This window comes from Salvelinus fontinalis, chromosome 21, assembly GCF_029448725.1.
Source record: "Salvelinus fontinalis isolate EN_2023a chromosome 21, ASM2944872v1, whole genome shotgun sequence".
Taxonomy (NCBI): Eukaryota; Metazoa; Chordata; class Actinopteri; order Salmoniformes; family Salmonidae; genus Salvelinus; species Salvelinus fontinalis.
In genome coordinates, this window is record NC_074685.1 from 19,886,382 (window position 1) to 19,905,176 (window position 18,795).

The window sequence follows — 18,795 nt, forward strand, 5'->3', positions numbered from 1 at the left end:
GCCAATATGCACGTTGCTGAAGCTTTAATAAGGGTAGAGAGACAAAACTCCCTCCTAACACTGCATCACAAAATAATGCTCCTAATTTAAAGTTTGGCTTGTGGTAAAAGGTATTTTAACAATGTTAAACATATACACACTATGGTCCAGGATGGATTACACATGAAACAATTGGGCTACATAGGTTCCCCTTCTTTATAGCTGTCCACAGGCACTTTAATTTCTCTAAGACACATATTTATTTGAATCCGCTGGCACTGTCAGGGATGGGATGTTTATTTGGAAAAGAGTCTGTCCCTGCATAAAGCTGCTACCTTTGCACCCATGTCACCTACCATTTAAAAGCAGGTTGCGCTGAATCAGGACAGCATCAGCTTGGCAGCCATGTTCCCTTTATTTCAGTCATTAATGAGTGCTGACACAGGTGTAGTTGCACAGACAAACAACCAAGTGACCATCAAACCACAGGACACTGGGAGTCTGGGACACCCTCTGCCACTCAGTCCAAACAGAGAGGGAGTCAAAGAGACGAGAGGAGGACAGGACAAGCCTGACAATAATATTGGCTCATTAAACATTGCAGGTTTACTGCAAAGTTGATGTTGTCGCAGCCAGCCAGGCATTCAGCCACAGTCTTGGTGTGGATCCAGAGATGACACAGCGTCGATGAGCCGTATCCTCACCTCCGTTTGGTCCTAAAAAGGCCCATCTCATCATCTCTCCACTGCCCCTGCAGGGTGCCATCATGGGAGGCTGCATGGCATTTCAATTAATATCTTACACGCAATGATGTTCAGTTTACCACATCAAGTGAGGGCCTGACATTTTTTAACAAGACTGGGTTAAGATTAAATGCAGTATAGACATATTTTAGGCCATTTGTATAATATTTGAGAGTTGCTTGCTTAGGCAAAAGGGAGTACATAATAATAATAGTTTGGTGGGTGCTTATATTTGTCCTAATTAACAGATGCACAAGTGTGTATTATACTCATGTGCCAATTGGAAATGTATTTTTGGCATATCTCAACATCCCCTGAGACACCCTCGGAGAGTGTGGTTACGGCCAGATTCAGCCTTTATCAATGGCGATCCTGGAGCAATTAGGCTTAAGTCAATCAAATGTACAGTATAGAGATTCAAGGGTTTTTCTTTATTTTTACTATTTTCTAAATTGTACAATAATAGTGAAGACATCAAAATGATGAAATAACACATATGGAATCATGTAGTAACCAAAAAAGTGTTAAACAAATCAAAATATATTTAAAATTGTAGATTCTTCAAAGTAGCCACCCTTTGCATTGATGACAGCTTTGCACACTCTTGGTATTCTCTCAACCAGCTTCACCTGTAATGCTTTTCCACCAGTATTGAAGGAGTTCCCACATATGCTGAGCACTTGTTGGCTGCTTTTCCTTCACTCTGCGGTCCAACTCATCCCAAACCATCTTAATTGGGTTGAGGTCGGGTGATTGTGGAAGCCAGGTCATCTGATAAAGCACTCCATCACTCTCCTTCTTGGTCAAATAGTCCTTACACAGCCTGGAGGTGTGTTGGGTCATTGTCCTGTTGAAAAACAAATGATAGTCCCACTAAACGCAAACCAGATGGGATGGCGTATCGCTGCAAAATGCTGTGGTAGCCATGCTGGTTAAGTGTGCCTTGAATTCTAAATAAATCACCAACACCAGCACGCCCAAACCATCACAGTCTCCTCTACGCTTCACAGTGGGACCCACACATGCGGAGATCATCCGTTCACCAGCTCTGCGTATCACAAAGATACTGTGGTTGGAACCAAAAATCTCAAATTTGGACTCATCAGACCAAAAGACAGATTTCCACCAGTCTAATGTCCATTGCTCATGTTTCTTGGCCCCACAAGTCTCTTCTTATTATTGGTGTCCTTTAGTAGTGGTTTCTTTGCAGAAATTCAACCATGAAGGCCGGATTCACATAGTCTCCTCTGAACAGTTGATGTTGAGATGTGTCTGTTACTTGAACTCTGTGAAGCATTTATTTGGGCTACAATTTCTGAGGCTTGTAACTCTAATGAACATATCTTCTGCAGCAGAGGTTACTCTGGGTCTTCCTTTCCTGTGGTGGTCCTCATGAGAGCCAATTTCATCATAGCGCTTGATGGTCTTTGACCAAAATTTTCCGGGATTGACTGACCTTCATGTCTTAAAGTAATGATGGACTGTTGTTTCTCTTTGCTTATTTGAGCTTTTCTTGCCATGATATGGACTTGTTCTTTTAACAAATAGGGCTATCTTCTGTATACTACCCCTACCAAGTAACAACACAACTGATTGGCTAAAACGCATTAAGAAGGAAAGAAATTCCACAAATTAACTTTTAACAAGGCACACCTGTTAATTGAAATGCATTCCAGGTGACTACCCCATGAAGCTGGTTGAGAGAATGCCAAGAGTGTGCAAAGCTGTCATCAAGGCAAAGGGTTGCTAGATTCTCAAATATAACTGTGGTGTACAGTAGGTCAGCCACCAGGGGGAGACTCGTCGAGGCCTGGTAACAGACGGAGTATACATCACGAGGTGATGGCTCCATCTGCTGAACATGCCAGGTCTCGACGGGCTCTCCGCCCAGGACTAATTGGGGCTGATTGGGGAGTTGGTGAGTAATCAAGGGCTGATTGCTCACCAGCTGTACAAGCCCCATAAAGCTGCCAGAAGGGCAGCACACACAGGAGGACTGGGGGAAGTAAGGTGACTTCCGTGTAGTTGGAGACGGTGCCCGAGCTAAGATGTTTGAGTTTGTGTGCCCGACAGGATACAGCAAGACCCGGAGCCCAGAAGACGGTATCCCGGAGAGGGTCTCATGGTGAAGACCTATCCTTTTCTTTTGATTTATTATTTAATAAACACCCTTGAAACCGAGCTAATCATACTCTGTCCGTGTCTGATCTGTGTAAACGTCTTGACCAAACCCCCTGGTCTGCCACAAGAACATATATTTTGATTTGTTTAATACTTTTTTGGTTACTACATGATTCCATATGTGTTATTTCATATTGTTGATGTCTTCACTATTATTCTACAATGTAGAAAATAGTAAAAATAAAGAAAAACCCTGGTGTAGGTGTGTCCACACTTTTGACTGGTACTTAATGTCGTGCACCCGAGAGTCAAATGTCGATAGGAATGGATTTGGTGAAAAGCAAAGGTTTGCTAAGGTTTGCTGAGGTTTGGGTAGCCATTTAATAAACTGTTCAGCAGTCTAATGGCTTTTGGGTAGAAGCCGTTCAGGAGCCTTTTGGTCCCAGACTTGGTTCTCCGGTACCGTTTAGTGATGAGCTTCGTGGGCACTATGGTGTTGAACGCTGAGCTGTAGTCAATGAACAGCATTCTCACATAGGTGTTCCTTTTGTCCAGGTGAGAAAGGTCAGTGTGGAGTGCGATTGAAGTTGTGTCACCTGTGGATCTGTTGGGACGGTATGCGAATTGGAGTGGGTCTAGGGTGTCCGGGAGGTTGCTGTGAGCCATGACCAACCTTTCAAAGCACTTCATGGCTACTGACGTGAGTGCCACGGGGCAGTAATCATTTAGGCAGGTTACCTTTGCAGGGACTATGGTGGTCTGCATGAAACATGTAGCTATTACAAACTCGGTCAGGGAGAGGTTGAAAATGTCAGTGAAGACACTTGACAGCTGGTCCGCGAATGCTTTGAGTACACGTCCTGGTAATATGTCTGGCCCAGCTGCTTTGTGAATGTTGCCCTGTTTAAAGGTTTTGTTCACATTGGCTACCGAGAGCGTTATCACACAGTCATGCAGAACAGCTGGTGCTCTCGTGCATGCTTCAGTGTTGCTTGCCTCGAAGCGAGCATAAAAGGCAATAGGCTCATCTGGTAGGCTCGCGTCACTAGTGTCATGACGTGCCCCTTTCTGGATATAGATCGTGGCATTCCCATCTCTCTCTCTCTCTTACACCCAGGTTATCTCAGGTCGTAAATTCCTGGAGGAGACTCTCTCCCCCTGGCCATGCAGAAAGAGACAGATAGAGAGAATAAAGGATTTCACATGGCAAACTCCTAAATCCCCAAAATGAGCGTTTGATACAAAAGGTCCACTTGTGAGAAGGTGGGAATGGTCAGTGGACAACGTACTTTGGTGCGAAAAGTGCAAATCAATCCCAGAACAACAGCAAAGGACCTTGTGAAGATGCTGGAGGAAACGAGTACAATTTTTTAAATTTTTTTATTTTACCGTTATTTTACCAGGTAAGTTGACTGAGAACACGTTCTCATTTGCAGCAACGACCTGGGGAATAGTTACAGGGGAGAGGAGGGGGATGAATGAGCCAATTGTAAACTGGGGATTATTAGGTGACCATGATGGTTTGAGGGCCAGATTGGGAATTTAGCCAGGACACCGGGGTTAACACCCCTACTCTTACGATAAGTGCCATGGGATCTTTAATGACCTCAGAGAGTCAGGACACCCATTTAACGTCCCATCCGAAAGACGGATGTATCTATATCCACAGAAATGTATCTATATCCACAGTAAAACAAGTCCTATATCGACATAACCTGAAAGACTGCTCAGCAAGGAAGAAGCCACTACTCCAAAACCGCCATAAAAAAGCCAGACTACGGTTTGCAACTGCACATGGGGACAAAGATCGTAGTTTTTGGAGAAATGTCCTCTGGTCTGGTGAAACAAAAATATAACTGTTTGGCCATAATGACCACCATTATGTTTGGAGGAAAAAGGGGGAGGCTTGCAAGCCGAAGAACACCATCCCAACCGTGAAGCACAGGGGTGGCAGCATCATGTTGCGGGAGGTGCTTTGCTGCAGGAGGGACTGGTGCACTTCACAAAATAGATGGCATCATGAGGAGGGAAATGATGTGGATATATTGAAGCAACATCTCAAGACATCAGTCAGGATGTTAAAGCTTGATCGCAAACAGGTCTTCCAAATGGACAATGACTCGAAGCAGACTTCCAAAGTTGTGGCAAAATAGCTTAAGGACAACAAAGTCAAGGTATTGGAGTGGCCATCACAAAGCCCTGACCTCAATCCCATAGAAAATGTGTGGGCAGAACTGAAAAAGTGTGTCTGCGCAAGGAGGCCTACACACCTGACTCAATTACACCAGCTCTGTCAGGAGGAATGGGCCAGAATTCACCCAACTTATTGTGGGAAGCTTGTGGAAGGCTACCTGAAATATTTGACCCAAGTTCAACAATTTAAAGGCAATGTTACCAAATACTAACTGGATGTACCGTGGGGCAAAAAAGTATTTAGTCAGCCACCAATTGTGCAAGTTCTCCCACTTAAAAAGATGAGAGAGGCCTGTAATTTTCATCATAGGTACACTTCAACTATGACAGACAAAATGAGGGGAAAAAATCCAGAAAATCACATTGTAGGATTTTTTATGAATTATTTGCAAATTATGGTGGAAAATAAGTATTTGGTCAATAACAAAAGTTTATCTCAATTCTTTGTTATATACCGTTTGTTGGCAATGCCAGAGGTCCAATGTTTTCTGTAAGTCTTCACAAGGTTTTCACACACTGTTGCTGGTATTTTGGCCCATTCCTCCATGCAGATCTCCTCTAGAGCAGTGATGTTTTGGGGCTGTTGCTGGGCAACACGGACTTTCAACTCCCTCCAAAGATTGTCTATGGGGTTGAGATCTGGAGACTGGCTAGGCCACTCCAGGACCTTGAAATGCTTCTTACGAAGCCACTCCTTCGTTGCCCGGGCGGTGTGTTTGGGATCATTGTCATGCTGAAAGACCCAGCCAAGTTTCATCTTCAATGCCCTTGCTGATGGAAGGAGGTTTTCACTCAAAATCTCACGATACATGGCCCCATTCATTCTTTCCTTTACACGGGTCCCTTTGCAGAAAAACAGCCCCAAAGCATGATGTTTCCACCCCCATGCTTCACAGTAGGTATGGTGTTCTTTGGATGCAACTCAGCAGTCTTTGTCCTCCAAACACGACGAGTTGAGTTTTTACCAAAAAGTTCTATTTTGGTTTCATCTGACCATATGACATTCTCCCAATCTTCTTCTGGATCATCCAAATGCTCTCTAGCGAACTTCAGACGGGCCTGGACATGTACTGGCTTAAGCAGGGGGACACGTCTGGCACTGCAGGATTTGAGTCCCTGGCGGCGTAGTCTGTTACTGATGGTAGGCTTTGTTACTTTGGTCCCAGTTGTTTTCTTCAAACCAAGCTACTTACCTCTTGCAGATTCAGTCTTCCCAGCCTGGTCCAGGTCTACAATTTTGTTTCTGGTGTCCTTTGACAGCTCTTTGGTCTTGGCCATAGTGGAGTTTGGAGTGTGACTGTTTGAGGTTGTGGACAGGTGTCTTTTATACTGATAACAAGTTCAAACAGGTGCCATTAATACAGGTAACGAGTGGAGGACAGAGGAGCCTCTTAAAGAAGAAGTTACAGGTCTGTGAGAGCCAGAAATCTTGCTTGTTTGTAGGTGACCAAATACTTATTTTCCACCATAATTTGCAAATAAATTCATTACAAATCCTACAATGTGATTTTCTGGAGAAAAAAAATCTAATTTTGTCTGTCATATTTGAAGTGTACCTATGATGAAAATTACAGGCCTCTCTCATCTTTTTAAGTGGGAGAACTTGCACAATTGGTGGCTGACTAAATACTTTTTTGCCCCACTGTATGTAAACTTCTGACCCACTGGGAATGTGATGAAAGAAATAAAAGCTGAAATAAATCATTCTCTCTACTATTATTCTGACATTTCACATTCTTAAAATAAAGTAGTGATCCTAACTGACCTAATAAAGGGAATTTTTAAGATGACTAAATGTCAGGAATTGTGAAAAACTGAGTTTAAAAGTATTTGGCTAAGGTGTATGTAAACTTCTGACTTCAACTGTAACTATATCTCTAAATATGTACATTTCTCAATTATGGGGTTTGCATCTAATTCTTGTATAAAATTAATGAGTAAAGATGAAACAATTTGTGAATAGATGTAAGGTGATGTTAAACCTTTAATGAAAGAGAATTGTATTCCCTTTAAAGTTTAACCAAGTCATTGGCCCGCCCCCGTGAGCACAGACATGATCAGGCGTCATGGAACATCCCTTTTCTACTGTTACGAATAAAACCCCCTCCTGAGAAATTCCTCTTCAGACCACGCATACCTCGGTCAGCTGAGGTGGCAAAGGTTTAAGTACCAAACTAAGCAAACCCACAGCGTGAGCTGTGATTGCGAATCGTTATTGAATTCCTAACCATACCACGTGGAGCATTAGCTACACGGCTGGAAAGGGTTAAACTCTGAAACTATCGATCCCTACAGAATAAGAGCAAATCTTAGATACTAATTACTAGTCTGCAGCTAGAAATGATGTAAACCTGGGATGCGAAGACCAACAACCACCGAAACATCTATCTGAACATTTCTGAATGGTACTCTGAAGTATCCATTTTAAGCACAAAAGACTTGATCTTCAGGGAAGCAGAGAGAGAGAGAGACTCGGATGAACTCTCCAACAGAAGGACTGATGATTCCAACAGAGATCACGACGACACTATATAAATATAAATATATAAATATATATTGATTCCAATTTTTCCTGAACGAGTGAGCGTTCATGTGCAAAGGATTAGCATTTCAATGAATATAATTATCAACTGTTTAGTGACTCCTTCTGTTCTTTCCCGCCTTTTCAGTCCACACTCACTTCCCTTTGTCCACCAAGCCGTCATATTGGCTTAGCCCACTAGGGAACCTCCCCTATCATTTCCTTGTAACCATATCTACTGTTTGTGTGTTTATGCATTTCTGTGATTATTTAGTTAGTTAGTAAATAAATGATTAAGACAATTGGTGTATGAATGATTCATAGTAAAGGCTGGGTTCATGCAGATAACCAACAATTTACAACGTTTGGAATGAGACTAACGTGAGGTAAAGAATAATTCATTAATTAGAAGACTAATTGAACAGATATTAAAAATATCTGAAGAGTTATATTAGGAAAATTCTAACTTTGTAATCTGAAGATTTTACTTTGTGCCCTGACTTCCTAGTTAATTACATTTACATGATTAGTTTAATCACATAATAATAATGAAAGATTTCATTCATTGATTTCATAAAATAATAGTCTTCACTTTAATGATGCCAAAGACACGACACTGGGCAGCTCACGTCTGGGTTTCCCTTTGTAGTGCGTAAAAGTTTTCAAGCCCTGCCACATCCGACGAGCATCAGAGCCGGTGTAGTAGGATACAATCTTAATCCTGTATTGACGCTTTGCTTGTTTGATGGTTCGTCTGAGGGCATAGTGGATTTAAAATCAACCTGCTATAGAGCATTCTGGGAAATATGATAATGATGGGTGTGATTGTGAGGGTTTCACTCTTCATAGAGTAAAGATGACACAATCACACTAACCTCTATTCACCAGCACTGGCCTGGGTTCTTTTACACCACTGAGTGTTAATTTACCTATTTTTTACACTGAAAAATTACACTGAAAAATCAACACTAGGTAACACAATTTGCTGGGTATAAATATTCTCATATAGGTACAGTTTAAAACATTCTCACAACAATCTGTTTTAAATGTTAAAGGATTAAGTTTAAACACTGAGGTAAACACTAATGGTCAAGGCACTATTTTTTATAAATTAGAAAAAAATACATCTTATTCAGATTCAGAACGGTTCTCTTTAGAATGCTTCTTGCCTTCCAAATAATCATCAAAGAACCCTTTCTTCCAAAAACGGTTCTTAGAATGAAAAATGTTCTAGGTAGAACCCTTTGCTCTACAAAGAACCCTCATCTTCCAAAAAGGGTTCTTCAGGTGAAAATGGTTATTGGTAGAACCCTGTCTATCCATCTGCTAAGAACCCTTTTGGAACCCTTTTTTCTAAGAGTGTATACGCAATGCTCTCTGAAAAAAAGTGGGTATATGGTGTCTACCTTTATATAGCTCCCACTACACTACTGTCAATAGGCTACAAAAACAGAGTACAAAATAACAATAGACTAAAAATAGCATAGTTATTAGGTCAAATAAAATATATAGACATGTAGGCCTACAAAGTATTTCTAGGCCTTTTGTGAATTGTAGCCTATATACTAGTAGCGCAACATATTCCAAATGGGACAGCCTTTAATAAATCGTGGTGAAATCACTAGAGCCCATTGACCTCTCGTGTGTTTAATTTCCTCGCAGCCCTTTCCTCCACGGCGATTACGCACGAGAATCGTTAATCTGACGAAATATGGGCACAGCGCTCAACCTGATTTTAACTCATTCTATATGCAGTCCAGGACAGGATATAACATATCCGCAGTCTACTCAGTGACGTTTGCTATTAGTTGCGTACACAATAAACGGTGAATGTAAAAGAATACCACAACTTGGACCTTTGTTCTACAATTTGGCGATCCACAAGCGAAAGTGAATTTTACGCAGAAAAATTTGACGGAGGCAAGGTGCAGAAAGTAGCGTAATGTGGATACCCAAACTGGTGGACCTAAACAACACTTCAGTAAATACTTGGAACAGGAATTTACCGTTGCATCTGTTATTAACATAGAGTTATATAAATTCATTACAGCTCTTACTTTAAAAAAATAAATAATTACCATAGATGTGTGTCAATTGAGAGCAGAAAGTCAGACGCTGATCTCTTGGTACGTTGTTAGAGCGCTCCTGTAGATAATCAGGACGGTCCAACTTGCCAAGATGCTATATTTGCCTCTCTTTTGGATGTTGCCAATTGTCACAGTATTAATTTTCAAACTTTTGACAGGTAAGGATCCACTTTGCTGTGATAGATGGTGATAATGAAATGGTTTGAGGTCAATGTTTTTTTCATTTAGTCCATTCTAACTTATTTTGATTCTCCCAATTGATCAACAGATAAAAAACACAGCTTGATAGTTGGAAACACATTTAAAGGAATATCTTATTTTATTACAGTAGGCCCATACATTGATGTAGACTAGAGGCATTCATTTATTGAATACATGCCCTTTCCTATTTACATTCTACATTAAAAAGTATATCTAAACAAAAAAAACATGCTTTTCACCTTGGGATGATCCCAAATAGAGCATGAATGCTATAATTAGTTAAGTACCACTTAATGCTTTAAGATACCATAGGCCTATGTTTGCTCGAAAGTATTCTGGTGCTACAAAAATGTCCATTAATTATAATTCACATAATAATGAACATTTCCTGTTGTTGCAGGATTCTATTCCTGCTGTAGCAAACTGGTCCAAATTAAGATCCTACACTAAAACCTTAGCATTTACATTTGAGTAATTTAGCAGATTGTAATCAATGTGCTTGAACCCCCTTGTGTGGACAGTACCACTCTTTCACCCAGCAGTCCAGCAATTATGGGGTGGTGCAGGTACAGTCACATGTGGTGGGGGCAGTTGCAGACATGATTTGTTCATTAGACATGTGTGTGTTTTGGGGGCAGTTTGGCCAAATGATGTGATGCTAGAGTGGAAATCATCACCAGAGAAAGAGGCTGGATGTCAGGAAACAGCCACTGTGTTTGTTTGGAGATAACCTGTCCTGCATTATAGAAGATGAGGCCAAGCTGTCTGTCTTCTGTTGATAACCATTTCAGACTGCTGTTTGGTGTGTGTCTGTGTGTGAGTGACTGTGCCTTCTCAGCCCTCTACTTGTGCAGGTGTAGCCTGTAGAGAGATTAGAAAGTCAAGAAGCATTAATATTTGCTTTGTGCACAATTTCACCTTTTGACCCTCCACAAACCCGGTTTATCCTTGGAAATTAATATGTGATTTTAATTGACCCTCTCCGTGAGAGGTGAGAGGAAGGTCACATAGGTTGAGCCATGAAGGGCAGCGTTACCCTTCCATTTCCCCATTACTAATTGGCTAGCAATTGCTTACTCCCTTCTAACGAAATGCTAATGGTTTCTCATGAATATTCTGCATGGCTGATCAGTGTGATCAGTGGTACATGAGGGTGTTTGGCCTCCCTGTGGAACTGTATCATTATGTTCTTGTTGTCTAAAGCCAACTCATTGAGAACAGAACAACACATTCAGGTGTTTGAGGCTTGACTTGTGGAACGCCTTTTGACAAATTACTTCAAAGATGCACGACATGTCCAGATCAACCTTCAATTTCCGCCGTTGCACTTTAACGATGGCGGCCGTGTAGGCTTAGGAAGAGGAAGCTGCTGGGTCTGTCAACGAAAGAAAGGTTAAGTGTCTGCCGGCTGCTAGTGTATACCAGAGTTCTGACACATAGTTTCTTGTACGGACAGGCAGTCATCCAATAGAGCCTCAAAGTGCTGGTCGCTCGTTTTCTCAGATACATGAAGAGATAGCTACAGTATCTTCTAGCATGGCAGATGTGGGAGGGTTTCTATTGAGATATACACTGAGTATACAAAACATTAGGAATAACTTCCTAATTTTGCCCTCTTTTGCCCCCAGAACAGCCTCAATTTGTTGGGGCATGGATTCTATAAAGTGTCAAAAGCATTCCACAGGGATGCTGGCCAATGTTGACTCCAATGCTTCCCACAGTTGTGTCATGTTGGCTGGATGTCCTTTGGGTGGTGGATCATTCTTTATGCACACAGGAAACTGAGCGTGAAAAACCTGCCAGTGTTGCAGTTCTTGACACAAACCGGTGCACTTGGCAACTTGTACCATACCCTGTTCATAGGCACTTAATATTTTTTCTTGCCCATGCAGCCTCTGAATGGCATTCATACACAATATAATTAAACATAATAGAATAGAATAAAACATTATTGTCCATCCAGGATGGCCACCTTACATTTAAAGGATCACATACATTCTCACATCACACACATTTAAACCAGTCAGTCCATCATACTGCATACACTAAAAACATAGAGGACATTGATACATTCACTCACAACTGAAAGCTGCCCCAACTACACTTGATAGATAAAATTGACCAATACAATTTTTTTTAAACATAAAATAATTGATCTTTCGTCTATCTGTGTTTTCATAATTTTCATAAAGAGTATGACATTGTTTCCGCACGTAGCATTGAATACAAGGGAAGCCAGAGAGCATTTGGCCTCCCCCCCCAAACAAACATGTATAAAATAATAGCCAATCAGCGTTGAGCTAAGCTGAGTTAGCTCAACTGTGAATGGTCTTGGCACACCAAAAAAAAGTGTCAAGGGAACCCAGTTTGGATTTGGCTTCCCCCCATCACAGATAAATAAGTATTTGATAGAAACAACTTGAATTGTTGCATCTTGTTATGTTGTTGTCCTCTAGCTAGCTAAAATTGTCCCTTTCCTAAATAAGCCATGGATGGAGATATGGATTTGGACTTGTGGTTTTACTTAATTCTCCGTACTGGCCATTGGACTGAGAGGATGGAAGTTCAATATGTGACTATAGGTAGAAGGCTAATATTAACTAGCTATTATTGCCCATGAAAGGCAGTTAGGCTAACAAGCAAGCATTTTAGCCAGGTAGCCTAGGACGACAAAAAATAAAAGCATGTACTGTATGACAGAGTCATAGACCATTTCGCCCCGTAGCACTCACTTCTGTCATCATGAAGTGCTTTGAGAGACTAGTCAAGGATCATATCACCTCCACTCTACCTGATACACTAGACCCACTCCAATTTGCTTACCGCCCCAATAGGTCCACAGACGACCAATCGCCATCACACCGCACACTATCCTATCCCATCTGGACAAGAGGAATACCTATGTAAGGATGCTGTTCATTGACTACAGCTCAGCATTTAACACCATAGTACCCTCCAAACTCGTTATTAAGCTCGAGACCCTAGTCTCGACCCCGCCCTGTGCAACTGGGTCCTGGACTTTCTGACGGGCCGCCCCCCAGGTGGTGAGGGTAGGTAACAACATCTCCAACCCGCTGATCCTCAACACTGCGGCCCTCTCCTGCAGCCCTCTCCTGTACTCCCTGTTCACCTATGACTGCGTGGCCGTGCACGCCTCCAACTCAATCATCAAGTTTGCAGACGACACTACAATGGTAGTCTTTGCAGACGACACCAACAATGACGAGATGGCCTACAGGGTGGAGGGCCCTCGGAGTGTGGTGTCAGGAAAATAACCTCTCACTCAGCGTCAACAAAACAAAGGAGATGATCGTGGACTTCAGGAAACAGCAGAGGAAGCATCCCCCCATCCACATCAACGGGACAGTAGTGGAGAAGGTGGAAAGTTTTAAATTCCTCGGCGTACACATCACAGACAAACTGAAATGGTCCACCCACACAGACAGCGCGCAGCTAAAAAATGTAGCTTGTCACCTAAAACACTCACAAACTTTTACAGATGCACAATAGAGAGCATCCTGTCGGGCTGTATCACCACATGGTATGGAATTGGGGATGCTGTCACATATTTGTTCACATTCGTCTTTAAAATCGACAGCATCAAATCTTCCATTAAGATGATGATCATGGTGGTTGGACAACATTCAGATGATGATGACGACGATGTGGGGACAACATTCAGATGATGATGATGGTGAGACAACATTCAGATGATGTTGACATGGGGGACAACATTCAGATGATGATGATGGGGACTACATTCAAATGATGATGGGGGACAACAATCAGATGATGATGATGGGGACAACATTCAGATGATGATGATGATGATGTGGGGACAACATTCAGATGATGATGATGGTGGGACAACATTCAGATGATGATGATGATGTGGGGACAACATTCAGATGATGATGATGATGATGATGGGGACAACATTCAGATGATGATGATGGTGGGACAACATTCAGATGATGCTAATGATGTGGACAACATTCAAATGATGTCGATGAAGATGGGGGACAACATTCAGATGATGATGATGGGGGGACAATATTCAGATGATGATGATGGGGGTCAACATTCAGATGATGATGATGGGGGGACAATATTCAGATGATGATGATGGGGGTCAACATTCAGATGATGATGATGGGGGGACAATATTCAGATGATGATGATGATGTGGGGACAACATTCAGATGATGATGATGATGATGGGGACAACATTCAGATGATGATGATGATGGGACAACATTCAGATGATGCTAATGATGTGGACAACATTCAAATGATGTCGATGAAGATGGGGGACAACATTCAGATGATGATGATGTGGGGACAACATTCAGACGATGATGATGATGGGGGCAACATTCAGATGATGATGATGATGATGGGACAACATTCAGATGATGATGAAGGGGGGACAACATTCAGATGATGAGGATGATGATGGGGGTCAACATTCAGATGATGATGATGATGGGGGACAACAATCAGATGATGATGATGATTATGGGGGACAACATTCAGATGATGATGATGATGGGGGGGACAACATTCAGATGATGATGATAGGGGAAAACATTCCGGTGATGATGATGGTGGGACAACATTCAAATGATGATGATGATGGGGACAACATTCAGACGATGATGACATGGGGGCAACATTCTGTTGACGATGATGATGGGGGACAACATTCAGATGATGATGATGATGATGATGGGGGGACAACATTCAGATGATGATGATAGGGGTCAACATTCCGGTGATGATGATGATGATGGTTAGACAACATTCAGATGATGATGATGATGATGGTTAGACAACATTCAGACGATGATGATGATGATGATGATGATGGTTAGACAACATTCAGATGATGATGATGATGGTTGGACAACATTCAGATGATGATGATGATGGTGGGACAACATTCAGATGATGATGATGATGATGATGATGATTAGGGACAACATTTAGATGAGGATGATGATGGTGGGACAACATTCAGACGATGATGATGATGATGATGATGATTAGGGACAACATTTAGATGATGATGATGATGGTGGGACAACATTCAGACGATGATGATGATGATGATGATGATTAGGGACAACATTTAGATGAGGATGATGATGGTGCGACAACATTCAGATGATGATGATGGGAATACAACATTAAGTTCTTATGGCTGCGGGGGCAGTATTGAGTAGCTTGGATGAAAGGTGCACAGAGGTGCCCAGAGTAAACGGCCTGCTCCTCAGTCATAGTTGCTAATATATGCATATTATTATTATTTTTGGATAGAAAACACTCTGAACTTTCTAAAACTGTGAATTATGTCTGTGAGTATAACAGAACTCATATGGCAGACAAAAACCTGATAAAAAATCCAAACAGGAAGTGGAAATTCTGAGGATGGTGGATTTTCAACCAAGATCCCATTGAAATTACAGCGAGATATGAATTTGTTTGCACTTCCTACGGCTTCCACTATATATCAACAGTCTGTAGAACTTTGTCTGATGACTCTACTGTGAAGTGGGGCCGAATGAGAGGAGAATTAGTCACCACTGCCATGAGGTGACCATTCTTTGACCATGCATAAGAGGGAGCTCCGTTCCATCGCTCATCTGAAGTCAATGTAATTCTCCGGTTGGAACGTTTTTCAAGATTTATGTTATTAACAACATTCTAAAGATTGATTCAATACATCGTTTGACATGTTTCTACTGACTGTTATGGAACTTTTGGACATTTCGTCACGTTTTAGTGAACGCGCTTCGTGACTTTGGAATTGTTTACCAAACGCGCTAACCAAAGTAGCTAATTGGACATAAATAACGGACATTATCGAACAAATCAAGCATTTATTGTGGACCTGGGATTCCTGGGAGTGCATTCTGATGAAGATCATCAAAGGTAAGGGAATATTTATCATGTAATTTTTGGTTTCTGTTGACTCCAACATGGCGGTTAATTTGACTTGTTCTGAGCGCCGTCTCAGATTATTGCATGGTTTGCTTTTTCCATAAAGTTTTTTTGAAATCTGGCACAGCGGTTGCATTAAGGAGAGGTATATCTATAATTCCATGTGTATAACTTGTATTATCATATACATTTATGATGAGTATTTCTGTTGAATAGATGTGGCTATGCAAAATCACTGGATGTTTTTGGAAATAGTGAACGTAACACGCCAATGTAAACTCAGATTTTCTTTATATAAATATGAACTTTATCAAACAAAACATACATGTATTGTGTAACATCAAGTCCTATGAGTGTCATCTGATGAAGATCATCAAAGGTTAGTGATTAATTTGATCTCTATTTGTGCTTTTTGTGTCTGCTATCTTTGGCTGGAAAAATGGCTGTGCTTATTCTGTGGCTTGGTGGTGACCTAACATAATCGTTTGTGGTGCTTTCGCTGAAAAGCATATTTGAAATCGGACACTTTGGTGGGATTAACAACAAGATTACCTTTAAAATGGTATAAGACACATGTATGTCTGAGGAATTTTAATTATGAGATTTCTGTTGTTTTGAAAGCGCCCTGCACTTTCACTGGCTGTTGTCATGTCATCCCGTTAACGGGATTGCAGCCATAAGAAGTTAATTAAGCCCTTCCCAAGCTTGTTTTAGATTACCTGTACACAATTCATGTCTCAATTGTCTTAAGGCTCAAAAGTCCTTCTTTAACCTGTCTTCTCCCCTTCATCTACACTGATTGAAGTGGATTTGACATCACTAATGGATCATAGCTTTCACCTGGATTCACTTGGTCAGTCTATGTCATGGAAAGAGAAAGTGTTCCTAATGTTTTGTACACTCAGTGTATAATAGGGATGTGTATCCCATGGGCGTTCATATAGTATGTGCATTATTGAAAGCAGGATATGTATTGTGTACATCCACAGCGTTAAAGGGTCCAACTCCTGCTGGAGCATATATTTGTCACAACATTGTGCACCAGGTTAGATGTTATACAGTTGTTGCATGTTATGTTATGTATTTTAACAACTGTTGCCATTCTATTCTTCAACAGCATGTATTTTGTAATTACCATGTAATGTAGCTACCCTGTAGTTTTCTGAAGACCACTGTGCAATGTAGGGTTATCTCAGACAAGGTACAATAGCCTGTATATTACAACAGGATTCAACATATACGGACGGACCAATGAAGTTGTGGCAGAAAAATACTACCTAGATAAATTTGTTTCATACTTTGCCTAGTTATTGTAGTGCTCTGCTGTAAAGCTGCAAACCTGTTCTTGTTGATGTTTACAATGAAAGGGATTGTGCTGGATTTGCTGGATTTGTATTTTCCGCATGCACCGAACTCAACTGGTGTAGACTTTACTGTGAAATGCTCATTTACGAGCCCTTCCCAACAATGCAGATTTTAATAAAATAAAATACACATAAATTAAGCTATATACAGGGAGTACCAGTACAATGTGCAGAGGTACAAGGTATTTTAGGTAAATATGAATATGAAGGCAGGGTAAAGTGACTAGGCATCAGGATAGGTAATAATAAGAGTAAATAAAGAACAGAGTAGCAGCAGCAAAAGATGAGTGTAAAAGTGTGTGAGTGTGTGTGGAATGTGTATGTATGTGTGTATGTGTTGTGTCGGTCTGCGTGTGTGTGTTATGTGTGGCTGTGTCATGATAGACTGTATAGTGAGGCAGGAGGGCAGTGGGCTAGCTAGGACTTTCAGTGTGATAAGTGACTGGTGTAAATATTGGCCTCCAGCAAACCTTCCCTGAAAAGTTTGGTAATCTATTCTAGAATTCCGCTGAATTCACTGAATAAACACGGGTTACTATGCATTAGAATGGCTTTTTATATCCACCACTATTCAATTTTTAAACCAAATGTTCAGAAAATCCATTCTATAACAATGCTACTATATACTTTCAACAGACATACATTTGCTACGTATGTGCTTTCTTTTTGCTCTATGCTAACAGCTGTATTTCATATCTCATCCTCTAGGTGTGCACTGCCAGGAGCTGTCCAAGGACAGCAAGAACCAAGCTCCCTTCCCTGTCTACCCCTCAGTTGGCTACCAGATCCTCAACGCAGACTACCTGCTGTTGAGGGAGTACAGCCAGGAGCTGCTGGGGAACTCCAGCCTGCAAGCCCAGAGGCAGGCCTTCCTCATTACCAACCCCGGGGCGGGCCTCCTGCAGCCGGCCGTCAATGCCACCTTCGGCTCCCTGTCTGTGGAGAGACCCATCGGCCCAGAGCTGCTCCTTGGCAGTCGCAGGATCCTCCCTGTCATCCTGGCCCGCCAGGTCCTCTCCTCTGCCCCCATTATCAGGATCCTCTTTCACATGCCCAGTATGGCCAGTGGAGGTGACGCTGGAGGGGGCAGAGCTGGGGAGGGGGTGGAGGTGGGTAGTGGTGGGAGGAAGGGAACGGAGGAGGGGGCACACTGTGTGACGACGTATGCCTTCTGTGAGACGCAGGAGGTGCGGGGGGCATGCCTGCTGTCCCCAGGGGGGTTCTGTGTTGCCCAGTTGAAGCCCGACCCGGCCTGGTTCAGCCCCGCCAGCCGCTCCTCCAGCTCTGACAGCAGGGATAGACAGGGAGAGGTGCAGGGTATTCCCGTGGAGATCTACTTCCAGAGCCGACTGGACTGGACAGGCCAGTGTGTGCCCCAGGACAGCCTGCAGCATGTGGGGGTGGGGAGGGACGGCCCAGTGGGGTCTGGTATACCCATGAGGAGGGTAGGGAGTGTCAACATCCTAAAGGCACCACCTGGAAACCCTACGTTCCTGCGTCTGAGGTTAGGGGGGGCCGTGGTGGTCCAGACCTCCTCCAAACCCCTGAGGACCACCGACATGGCCACCTTCTATGTGTTCCTGTCCAGTGTGTCTGCTGTGGAGAGCTTCACTCTTAGGTAAGAGTAGAGCTGCACGATATGG

General features: G+C 42.3%; 1 protein-coding gene across 1 annotated transcript in view; it reads left to right on the forward strand.

Moving 5' to 3' along the window:
• Positions 1–9,709: 9,709 nt before the first annotated feature.
• The window catches only part of LOC129818385 (transmembrane protein 132D-like), a 71,500-nt gene continuing 62,414 nt past the window's right edge, over positions 9,710–18,795 (forward strand). Inside the window, exons 1-2 of the mRNA XM_055874219.1 lie at positions 9,710–9,802; positions 17,861–18,770. Coding sequence (XP_055730194.1) covers positions 9,736–9,802; positions 17,861–18,770 — 977 coding nt within the window. The 5' untranslated portion in view covers positions 9,710–9,735. The remainder of the gene's footprint in view (positions 9,803–17,860; positions 18,771–18,795) is intronic.